The sequence below is a fragment of the Podarcis erhardii genome (genome assembly GCF_964252035.2).
Source record: "Podarcis erhardii genome assembly, chromosome: 7".
Classification (NCBI taxonomy): domain Eukaryota; kingdom Metazoa; phylum Chordata; class Lepidosauria; order Squamata; family Lacertidae; genus Podarcis; species Podarcis erhardii.
This window is the reverse complement of record NC_138511.1, coordinates 54,483,432-54,495,352: the sequence shown is the minus strand read 5'-3', so window position 1 is coordinate 54,495,352 and position 11,921 is coordinate 54,483,432. Positions and strand designations below refer to the sequence as shown.

At 51.5% G+C, this 11,921-nt stretch overlaps 1 protein-coding gene across 3 annotated transcripts in view; it reads right to left on the bottom strand.

Annotated features, from left to right (window-relative positions):
- Nucleotides 1-3,223: 3,223 nt before the first annotated feature.
- Nucleotides 3,224-11,921, bottom strand: part of PLEKHG4 (pleckstrin homology and RhoGEF domain containing G4) — a 49,681-nt gene continuing 40,983 nt past the window's right edge. For all 3 annotated transcript variants that reach the window (XM_081872096.1, XM_081872097.1, XM_081872095.1), the window contains exons 14-23: nt 10,192-10,964; nt 9,437-9,686; nt 8,844-8,933; nt 8,505-8,729; nt 7,978-8,148; nt 7,271-7,448; nt 6,448-6,564; nt 6,094-6,342; nt 5,458-5,657; nt 3,224-4,960 (exon numbers count right to left, since the gene is read on the bottom strand). In XM_081872096.1, the coding sequence (XP_081728222.1) occupies nt 4,955-4,960; nt 5,458-5,657; nt 6,094-6,342; nt 6,448-6,564; nt 7,271-7,448; nt 7,978-8,148; nt 8,505-8,729; nt 8,844-8,933; nt 9,437-9,686; nt 10,192-10,964 (2,259 nt within the window). In that variant the 3' untranslated portion in view covers nt 3,224-4,954. The remainder of the gene's footprint in view (nt 4,961-5,457; nt 5,658-6,093; nt 6,343-6,447; nt 6,565-7,270; nt 7,449-7,977; nt 8,149-8,504; nt 8,730-8,843; nt 8,934-9,436; nt 9,687-10,191; nt 10,965-11,921) is intronic.

Genomic DNA, 11,921 nt, shown 5'->3' with positions numbered 1-11,921 from the left:
TCAGCTGCTCCCTTCATGTGTACAGTGGTGCCCCGCAAGACGAATGCCTCGCAAGACAGAAAACTCGCTAGACGAAAGAGTTTTCCGTTTTGGAGGTGCTTCGCAAAACGAATTTCCTATGGGCTTGCTTCGCAAGACGAAAATGTCTTGCGAGTTCCTGCGGGTTTTTTCCCCTCCCCCCCTTTTTCTAATCCGCTTATCCGCTAAGCCAATAAACCGCTAAAAGCCGATAAACCACTAATTAAGAGAATCGCGGAATCTCACATAAACCGCTAATGAAGAGAATCGCGGAACGGATTCTTTTCGTCTACTGGCAACAGGAGCCATGTAGAAACTTAGTGGGGGTATTAAAGTGGCACACAGGGAGAAGTTCTAAATTCTCTGCCCACAGAGTAGGGGCCTTCATTTGCCTGCGCTGCTGTCTGAAGTGATACAGTTCTGAATTCTGCTACCTTAGTGAGTTGCTCTGTGTAATGTGTGAAAGGGGCCCAAAAGAGACAGCGTATAAGTTCTCCCCTCTTACTTGCAGCAGGATGCAGGGCAGACAGCATCCCTCCAGCAAGCCCCCAAGTCCCATATTTCCTCAATAAGGGGCAACTTGCTCTCTTGCCTGAGTGAGCCTGCTGCAAAGAGGCCACCTGCACCCCTCTGGCTTCTTCTGCTTCAGTGGGAGCCTTCCAAGGCACAGGTAGGGCCTCATGGTGGAGTCTCTTTCAACGTTCCTGCTCTGGCCTGTCCCCTTGACGGTCTTACAGGGCAGAGCTGCAGCACACTTCATGTCACAACTGGCCACCTGTTTGGGTGTCCTTCTAGCTGGACTGATTACGACACATACACACCTTTTACACAAGGAGTTTAACTCTGGAATTTCCATTTCACTTTTATAGGGCATACACATGGCTTTGTAATCAATTTGCTAGCTTTCTGTGTTCAGTGTCTTTATTTATTTCATTAATAGATCACTCCTGAAATGACTGAACAATAAAAACACCACCCATTAATACCTATATAAGAAACAAGTTCAGGTCCAATGCATATGCAGACTGGGATAAAAATGTTCTCTTGAAAGGCTTGTAGGGAAAGGAATCCAGTCAGGATTCAGGCCTCATCATGGGACTGAAACTGCCTTGGTCGCACTGGTTGATGATCTCCGGCGGGCTAGGGACAAAGGTGAGAGCTGTTTCCTAGTTCTGCTGGATCTCTCAGCGGCGTTTGATACCATCGACCATAACATCCTTCTGGACTTTCTTGAGGGGCTGGGAGCTGGGGGCACTGTCATACAGTGGTTCCGCTCCTTCCTCCTGGGCCGTGTTCAGAAAGTGGTGGTGGGGGATGAGTGTTCAGACCCCTGGGCTCTCACTTGTGGGGTGCCTCAGGGTTCTGTCCTCTCCCCCATGCTTTTCAACATTTACATGCAGCCGCTGGGAGAGATCATCAGGAGGTTTGGGCTGGGTGTTCATCAGTATGCGGATGATACCCAGCTCTACCTCTCTTTTAAATCAGAACCAGTGAAGGCGGTGAAGGTCCTGTGTGAGTGTCTGGAGGCGGTTGGAGGATGGATGGCGGCTAACAGATTGAGGTTGAATCCTGACAAGACAGAAGTACTGTTTTGGGGGGACAGGAGGCGGGCAGGTGTGGAGGATTCCCTGGTCCTGAATGGGGTAACTGTGCCTCTGAAGTACCAGGTGCGCAGCCTGGGAGTCATTTTGGACTCACAGCTGTCCATGGAGACACAGGTCAAATCTGTGTCCAGGGCAGCTGTTTACCAGCTCCATCTGGTACGTAGGCTGAGACCCTATCTGCCTGCGGACTGTCTCGCCAGAGTGGTGCATGCTCTGGTTATCTCCCGCTTGGACTACTGCAATGCACTCTACGTGGGGCTACCTTTGAAGGTGACTCGGAAACTACAACTAATCCAGAATGTGGCAGCTAGACTGGTGACTGGGGGTGGCCGCCGAGACCATATAACACCGGTCTTGAAAGACCTACATTGGCTCCCAGTACGTTTCCGAGCACAATTCAAAGTCTTGGTGCTGACCTTTAAAGCCCTAAACGGCCTCGGTCCAGTATACCTGAAGGAGCGTCTCCACCCCCATCGTTCTGCCCGGACGCTGAGGGCCAGCGCCGAGGGCCTTCTGGCGGTTTCCTCATTGCGAGAAGCAAAGCTACAGGGAACCAGGCAGAGGGCCTTCTCAGTAGTGGCGCCCGCCCTGTGGAACGCCCTTCCAGCAGATGTCAAAGCGATAAACAACTACCTGACATTCAGAAGACATCTTAAGGCAGCCCTGTTCAGGGAAGTTTTTAACGTGTGATATTTTACTGTATTTTTGGTTTCTATGGAAGCCACCCAGAGTGGCTGGGGAGGCCCAGCCAGATGGGCAGGGTATAAATAATAAATTATTATTATAAATTATTATTACTCGGAAGTAAGTTCAGCTGATTGTAATGGGACTTACTCCCAGTGTGTACGTAAGGGTTGCAGCTGAAGCTTCTTCTCAGAGTGGATAGGTGTGCCTTTTCTTCTCTCTCTTCCCTGCACATCAGTCAAATCCAAGCCACCCACTGGCAGAAATCCTGGCTCCTGCTGCATAAGCTACTTCCATAGATGGTTTTGTAAGGGGATTAGAGAATTAACTGAAAGGAACGGTCCAGGCAGGGCTATGGTATGTTTTTTTAACACTGCATTTATTATTTGCAGTTTAAATATGACAATATAATAAAGATGTTTCATAATAATAATTGCACTTTCAGAGAAGCCTCCCTACAGCCAACCTGTGATGCCTATTTTTGCTGCTGCCCAGTCAACCTGGGTTTGAAGTACTGAGGAGCAGGATCAAGGCAGGGAAGGATGTTTCAAAATATTTTCCTCTCACTCTCTTTCCCATTTTGTTTTTGCAAACTTAGGGAGGGGAAATAGTTTTGCTCAGTCTTTCGTGTGTGTTGATGAACAGCCATCAGCCTTATTGGGCTAAATTAATTTTTATATCACACGTCAGCAGACTCAAAACCACTTAAACTTGAGCAAAGCCACTTCACTTTCCTTTCAGTTTTCAGTTTTCAGCATTTTGAGTTTAAAATGCTGTTCTTCCTCTATTGTACAGGTGCTTTCATAATGTCAAAATATCTCTACCCATATGGAATTGCAAAAGCAAAATTAGTCAGATCTTGTGATGAGAATAGTCAAAAGCTCTTAGAAATGATCACATGCAATCAAGCTAAAATGTACTGGAAGAAACAACTTTTATTAAGTAATTCAGTCAAACTTTGAACATAACATTGGTGCCAGGCAGGCATACATTAAGGATTTTTTTCCAGCAATGAAAAAAACTGCCCAGCACAAGTAATTCCAGATACTGATTCATCCAAAATTGATCCCAGGCTTCCTCCAGTTTTCTGGGAAATGCTTTGTTTATAAAAGTCAAAGTCATATTAACCAAGAAACATTACTTGGAAGTTTCTAAAGTCATCCCTTTCCAGCAGTGCTGCAGGTGATATTATACCAAAGAGCTCTGGTATTCCATTCTTTGTGGAGGGTGGGCTAAAGAAATTCAGTTCATTAAATAAATGTAAAATAAGGGTTATATTTACAGCTCATGGGTTTTAGAATATGGGTAGTAAATGGGAGGCAAGGGAGAGGCACTTGTGGACTAAAGCCAGAAACAGAAGCACAACAGCAGAGAACTGTGTGGCACACAATTCCAGCACTGCCTGGCTTCCAGATGCTTGAGGTTCAGAAAATTGCCTCAGCTAGTTTGGCAGAAATGGCTTAGAGTCAGAACTGCCTCTGCTAGCAATGACCTGTTCCTGACTTGCCTTGGCAGGCAGATCACTGTGAACTCAAGTGCATTATTTCCCCTTAAGAAGTCAAAGGAGGCTGACCACTGTCCCTTGGGTCGGATCCCAGCTGGAGGTTCAGAAATGCTTAACAGCTTGGTCTACACATGAAGCAGAATAAGATATAACACTTCAGATAGCAAATGAGAACTCCCATTTTAGAATGCTCCCCCAATGGGAAAGCTCCCTGCGGGTTAAAAACTAGCACAGCAGGAAGAAAACTCTATGATTAGGCTCTTACCTGCTGTGCTAGCTTTCTATGTTCATGGACTATTTTTTGTGCAAAATTCAATAAATGTTAAAATGTTTTTCTCTTACTTGCCCTCTGCAATGTCATTGCCCATTCTGATGCCTCTGGATTTCACCCCCTCATTCCACTGCATATTCAGACCCCCACCCCTGTAAGTGCTGCCCTGTGGATTAATTTAGTTTCCTAACAATGAACGGAAAGAAACAACTCTTCTAGTGACAACTTGGCTCTGAGGCACCTGTGGAATCTGCTAATGAAGCAATTAGTGGTAAGAACAAGGAAATAAATTATCTCAAGACCAGGCAAACCTATACAAAGAACTGGCCTGGATAACAAAGGAGGTTACTCTTTTTTCAAAAAATAAATACTTTGTTTCTTTATTCTGCCCTTTGAAAAAGTTTTTTTCCTAAATGTGCAGCTTGTGGAACAAAGCAAGTCAACTGTAAAAAAGACAAGTGACCAGCCAACACCTATCTCTCTGATCCATACCCTCAACGTACAGTTGTTTCTCTATCCATAGCCACATCAGGACCACCAAAACTTGACAACTGCCTCCCTAAACCACCTCCCTCAACAATGGCACCCAAACCTTTCACTGCTGCTGCTCACTGTGGCTACCCAGCCCCAGTCCCTGGGCTGCCTTGTGAAACAGCAGCAGAAGGCAGCAGGAACTCACACCTGCACTGGGGGCACTCAACCCACTCCACAATTCAGTCACACAAACAAGGGCATTTTCATGTCCAGTGCTGTGGCTCAGTCTAGTTAATTGCTTAATATTTTCCACTACTATTATGGGCTCCTGGGTGCTGTGTGGGGACATACACAGGTTCCTTCTTCTTGTCTCCTGAGAAACATCATGGAAACCAGCGTTTAGACCTGAAACACAGCATCATCCATGATCAGGGGACTCTGGGAGATTCTTACATACATCCATGGTGAAAGGAAGGACTGGCTCCCCCCCCTCAATCCTGCTTAGTGTGGGCCAGAGGAGCAGCATGTGCCACAAGCACCTGCAAACCAAGGATCCTGCCCACCCCACCCCACCCCACCCATCTCTAGCCCAGGAGCTGGATCCACCTCCCATCAACTCCAGCCAAGAATGATGAGAACTGATAGTTCAGCTGCATCCCAAGGGCTACCTGTATTCCACTAAGGAAAACTCCCAGTCTCCCAACCCCAACAGCTGATTTCTAAAGTGGGGCCTCACACACTTTGTTTTACGGAAATGGCTCAAGTTGGCTTCCCATGGTCTGTTGGAAGGATAGAGTGTCAAGGCCACAGACAGGGCTGAGGTTCCCTGAGCAAGGCAGGGAGGACTAGTGATTCTATGACCTGGATCCCTTGGGCACATTGGCAAGGTCCTGTCCACTTACCGCTGAAACATACTGGCTTTTGGGGAAACAGGTTTTCTGCTCTGTGGGGGAGGGAAAAGCAGAGCCTTCGGGGATGGGGAGGGGTGAGCCAAGGTCTTCACAGAAGCTCTCCTGGGGAGCACTGGATACGCAGCCACTGTCGGAGCCACTGGAGCCACTCCTGGACATGCACTGGGAGGAGGATTCTGAGCTCTCAGTCGCTGGGGGGAAAAAGAAGAAATTCAGCCACTAGACAAAAGAGTCCATCAGGGGTAGAAGTATATCCCAGCCAGATGTGTAAGAAACTGCAGCCCCAAAGAACCCACTCAGCTTCTGGGAAGCAGACACAGCAATGCTCTACACACTTCCAACCGTTTCACGTTCTAGTTTAGGCCACATTCTGACTGTCCATCCCATGCTCAATGACCAGCTTATGATCCATACCAGGCTCTCCTCTTGGACTGCTTGCCCCCATTTCTACGGTTTATAGTGCCCTCCCTTTCTGCTCAGTGTCCTTAGGAACTACGGCAGCTGGAACTGGGGAACCATCACAAAACAGCAAGTAAGCCATCTGCAACGCACAATGGTTTTAGAAACTGCTCCTAGAGAGCAAGGATGGTTTCTGAACTGGGGCTGAGAGAGACAGGTCACACATACTCATGGAAGGCTGGCTGCTGGTCTCGTTCTCCATCTCATCCTCCTCTATGCATGTGCCCGCATCCAAGGAGTGGCTGGTCGAGAGCATGCTGGGCAGCAGAGACTGGTTCAGGTACATGTGCAAGTTGAGAGGCCCAAGCACTGTGCAGGAGGAGGATGGGCTGCCAGCAGGCAGTGGTGTTTGCGACCTCTTGTAAGGGTTGGCGTGGTCAAACAGAGAGACAGCAATAGAAGCCCGAGTCCTGGCTCCTGCCACAGAGAAAAAAAAGGGGGGAAGCAAGTCACGAAGAGCTGGATAGCAGCTGCGTGGGTCCTTGAGGGGAGCTGGGGTGTGAGAGGGTTGGGTAGACTTACCCCTGCCTTTCATGATGTAATCAATGGCACGGTCATGGATGGCAGCTTCACTCGGCTTGATGTCCAGGAAAGGCTTGTTCCCCACACCCATGGACACCATCTCCTGCATGCGGATCTCTGGGGGTGACAACAGCCATGAGGAACATGCCTAGCCTCACAAAAAAGTAGCTCTGTGAGTTCTCAGGGCCACCAAGCCCAGCCTCGGTCTCTAGCAAGACAAGCAGATTTCTGGTAGAAGGGGCAACTTAGATCAAATTTGGTGAACCAGGTCACATAGCTTGGCTGCCTCTGGAGAAGCAGCTCTGGGCACAAGGAGTCCTAAAGGACAAAGCAACCGCCAGACCAAGAAGCTTGTCCCAGGCAGTTGTCAATGCTCTAGTTAATCTCTCCCAAGAGAGTCATCTTGCTGGCATCTCCCAGGTATTACATGTTAGCCAGGGAAAAAACAACTGGTAGTATTGGGGAGGGTCACCTGGTGCAGTGAAGTCCAGGGCTCCTGGGCCTTGCCTAGCTGGCACTTGCAGCTCTCCTCCCTTCTGCATATGGCACGACAAACTGCCCCCCCTCTCTCAGACACCAGACAGAGCACCTCTATTTCGTGTGACCAATCACTCTAGTGGGAGTGGGGGCTTCCATGGAGAATCCCAGGAACCAATGACCTACTTCATGTCTGCAACTGTCATGCCCAGAGAAGAACCTGGAGGCCCTATCCAACAAGCTGCCTGTGCCGCCCCTGCTATTGCTTCCACAAGCCACTAATTCTGACAGAAAGGATTCAATGATCCCACAGGGAAGAGGGTGCCTGGGCTTTACGGACGCCAACCTTTATTGCGGGCAGCCTGCTCCCACAGGATCTTGGTAATGTCACTGGTCCAGGCCAGCTTGGTCTCAGGGCTACTGGCCTGCAGGACGTAGGTGTCACTCGATTTCCGCCTTCTAAACCAGATCTCAAAGCGCAGCCCACTCTCGCCGGAGTTCTCAGTCAGGCCAATGTCTGCTGTCTGCAGGGACAGAGCGAGTGAGTCAGCAAGCCGGGAGGCAACTGGGGTCACATGCTGGGCTGAGGATATACAGGGTGAGGCGGAGGGTGCCCCTGAGCTGCCACCATGATGATCCACCTCAGTGGTGTGGTTTGATTTAGTGCTTACAAATGGGAAAGAAGTTCGCTCTGAAAAGTTCAGCCTTGGTAAGCTTGACAGGGAAGGTGACGTAAGATGTACTTGGGAACATGAAGGTGTGAAAGCCCTGCCCTCCAACTCACAGTCCACAAGCTGCACGTGGGCTCCAGAAAAAACCTAGTGCCACTGCCTACTGGCTAGCTGAGCATCTGGTTGCAATGCATGTACACACCTTGATGTATCAAAAATTGTGCAGGTCTGCCTGAGGCAGCTGATAAAACTGGCTGCCTGAATGTGTGACGACATCGTGCTCCCCCCCAGCCTGTGAAGAAGGCATCCCCCTCCCTATCTGGTGCCATTTTAGTTTCTTGGAGAGGCAGCAGCACTCGCAAGCAGCAGTGGGCAGCCTTACCTTAAAGGAGCGCTTGTAGATGTAGACATCCAGGCCCCCCTCAACCCGCTTGGGCTTGCTGAAAAGGATCAGGTCTTCAAAGAGAAAGACATGGCGCTGGCACTTCCTGCGGCCCAGACAGACGCTGAACTCATCCTGGCGCACCAGCTGCCCCTGCTCCTTGAGGTTCACCTGGGCAAAGAAACCATTCATTCATTTGCAAAAAGGTCTGGAATGGCAACATTTGGGGGGGCGGGGGATGATGTCAGTTGTACATGGGAGTAGAGGACTGCGAGCCACGGGGACAAGCAGCAGGTGCCCTGTCGCCAAGGGCAGCCTGAGAGGCCTCTGATGCCAGAGTCCCTCTTCCTCCTGCCCAGAGCAGTCTGTTTCTAGCCTGCCTTGCACTCCAGGATGTGAGGCTGCTGCCCCGAGATCCCTTTTCATGGGATCAAGGAGATGTGGAGGCAGCCAGGAGCTCAGCTGGTGCTGATCCTGGCAGGAATCCGCTCCTCTCCCCTGCCCCCTCCTCCTCCCAGCCCACTCACATCACAGTCCCGGATGGCGTCCATGGCCAGGAGGTCATTGCCGTGACGCAGCTGGAAGCGCACCATCTCCTCGGCGGCTTGCAGGTAGGCCAGCTCCTGCTCCTGAGCCTCCCCACACTGCTTGATCAGGTCCTTCAGGAGGAGGGCGTACTTGCTCATGCGCTGGATGGGCTTCAACAGGTAGGAGGCCAAGTCCATCTTGTCCCCCAGCTGCATCTGCTTGAGCTGGAGGCCAGAGCAGGAGAGCGGAGCTGAGTGGCTGGAGCCAGGGAAAGACCAAGGGCCACTCTGCTCCAGCCCAACGCCTGGAAGGGGTTGCTGGGAGGGGGCAGGACTTACCCTGAAAAAAGAGTTCCCACGGCTGGCCAGGAGCGAGTCAGACTTGGGCTTGTTTTTGCTGTAGAGAGCATACATCCCAAACTGATCTTTCTGCAAAAAGGGTTAGAAGCACACAGGCCCCCCACAAAGGGAGGCCACAGACTCTGTCAAGGGATTGGCCACAAGCACACGGACACAAAATACAGAGCTTGGGCGTCAAGGAGAATGGGGCACCGCCACCACAAAAGCCTGCAGGCTTTCATGCTTCCAAAGGTGATAGCAGGCCCAGGCTAGGCCATGTCCAGAGAAGATAGTGGAGGCCCCATCCTGGAGGCCTTCAGCTTGCACTGGGGCTCCTGCTGACTCTCCTTTATCCTCTTCCCCTTTGCAAAATCCTCTCAGCAGGCCTTGTTCGTCTGCCTGACTGCCTCTCCCTCCTGCTCCTGCAGTGGTCCTTGGACCTAGAGCCAGAAACACTGGCGCTATGGGCGGGCATTTCAAGGGCATTTCCCCTTGGGAGCCCGAATCCTTACCCTTAGGCCGGCCGGCCTGCCCACCTACCAAAGTTCCCTGCAATCAGCCCCTCCCCAGCCCTGCCTGAGTTTCTCCCTTACATGTCTCAGGAAGCAGTGGCTGACCCGCAGCGGGTGGTTACAGCAGTTCTCCAGTTCCCGCAGGAAGTACTGGCTGTGGAAGTCGTAGAGCTTCTCCAGGTTCCCAAAAATGACGCTCCGCTTCCCCCGCAGGTCTTGGGGCAGGTCCAGCCGCTCCATCTCAGGGAAGTAGCTCTCAATGATGTAGCGCAAGGACCGGACGTACTCCTGCTCAGTCATCACCATCTCTTCAATGATGTGCCGCAGTTTGCTGCAAGAGAGGAAGCCAGGAGCAAAGTTGGAGGATGGTGAGAAGAGGCTTCATTCTTCAAGGTCTGTGGAGCCAGAGGGAGAGCCTACCAGCTTGCTTGGAAAAACAAGCTCTTCCCCAATGGCTGCAGATAAAAACACATCCCTGAAGCATTTTTAATCTGCATCTGCCCAAAGAGACGTCTCTCCAACCCCACCAGTTTCTTCTTGCCTTTTTGAACAGTGCTCCATGCTTATGCTGCCAACTGCTCTGCCAGCTGACTCCCTGCTGGTTCATTCTCCCTCCCCAGAATTAAATAACAGGGAACATCTACACTACAAACATATGCTGGTGCTACTCCACTTTAACTGCCTGGCAGTAGATTGTTGACAAGCTGAGAACACCCACCTCCCTGAATGAGGAGTTCCAAAGGGACTGGCTGTTAAACAGGCTTCTGACTGGATCTGCCCACAGCCCCACTTGGACGGCTGTTAGCAGGTGATACTCCGACCTCATCCATACCTACCTGCCCAAGCTCTTTGCCTCTGGTATGGAGAGGCTGCTCCTCTGTTCCACTTGCAAGCCGCCAGGTGCCCAACTGGTTGGGCCGAGGTGTTGCCGGGCCACATGCTCAGTACTGCTCACTTCCAGCCCCTTGATGAAGACGCCGGTGTTGCCATAACGGGCTGGCTCACTCAGAGTCCGCTGGCAGCCAGAGCGCAGTCCCTCTGTGCAGGGCAGGTCAAAACTCTGGGCCTTCCTCAGGGGCCTTTTGGGGAATGGCTGCTGGCCAGAGGCTGGGGTGGAGGGGCGGGAGGGTCCTGCCTCCAGGACTTCCACAATGCTCTCCAGGGTGACCTTCTCCTTCTTAGAAGCCTCTGGAATGACCTGGCTTGGGAGCACAACCTGCTCCCCAGTCCACCCAGGAAGACGGAAGGGGAGTGGCCCCTCCAAAGGCGGCCTGCCCTCCTGGCTGAGCTCTCCCTCAGGTGATAGCTTCAAGTCAGGAGGGCACAGAGAACTCTTGGTCCTCAGGGCAGCTTCCAGCTTCATCTCAAAGCCCAGCATGGTCTCCTGGCACTTGGACCAGGCTAGCTGCCATTGCTTCAGGGCACGGCTGCTCTTCAGCTGGCATGCCAGCTCCTTCATCTCCTGGAATCTGGCACTACTGATTTCTGGGTGCTGTCTCTTGTAGCTCTCCAGACTCCTGAGAGCTGAAGCACAATCCTCAAGGGAGCTGCCCTCCTCTGTGCTGATGCTGGAAAGGTGGCGCATGCCCTCCAATGCCCATTCGTAGGCCTGTAGGGGTGGGACAAGGAAAGAGCGATCAGTGGAGGGAAGGAAGGAGGGTGGGGTCCACAGGCCTCTGCAGCTAGGCCACAACAAGAGGCTCTCTATCTGAGGCTAGGCCCTGTCACCAGCCTGACTGACTGCCAGGCACGGCTGCCAGGCTGCGATGGAGGCAGCAGCAGCTTGGCTTGCTCAGGCCCTCCCCAGGAAATGTGGCACTTGGAGCTGTTTGGGAAAGGCCCTCCTCTTCTTTGTCCACAGTCTGAAAGCCACATCAAGCTTTTCCATGTGCCTTCCTCTGCCCCCCACTCCACCTTTTCTCTCCTGCTTCATTTTCATTTGTTTTCTCTAGAATCTTGTGTGTGCAAACATGTGTGTCAAGTATCACGTGGACTGCTAGGACTGGGGAATTGGCTGACTCTACAGACAACAAAGACATAAGACTGGAAATGGCCCCCAAGCAGAGTGCAGGGGGTGCACTGGCCTGCTGCCTGTAGTGGGAAGATCAATGTGGCAGGATCAGTCCCAGCATGCCCCACACCCACCAATACTCTGCCCAACAATAGATTTGTGGGGAGTTGTTCCAGAGAGGTATCCCCCTCTCCTACCACCACCACCACCAAGAAAGCAGTATGTGTTGGTGTGTGTGTGTGTGTGTGTAGTCAGAGGGTGCCACCAGAGGGCGCCTTGTGTGTGTGGAATCCTCCTGGGGTCAGCAACCTTTTTCAGCCATGGGCCGTCCACCGTCCCTCAGACCATGTGGTGGGCCGGACTATATTTTTTTCGGGGGGGGGGAATGAACAAATTCCTATGTCCCACAAATAACCCAGAGATGCATTTTAAATAAAAGCACACATTCTACTCATGTAAAAACACGCTGATTCCCGGACTGTCTGCGGGCCAGATTTAGAAGGCAATTGGGCCACATTCGGCCCACGGACCTTAGGTTGCCTACCCCTGCCTCAG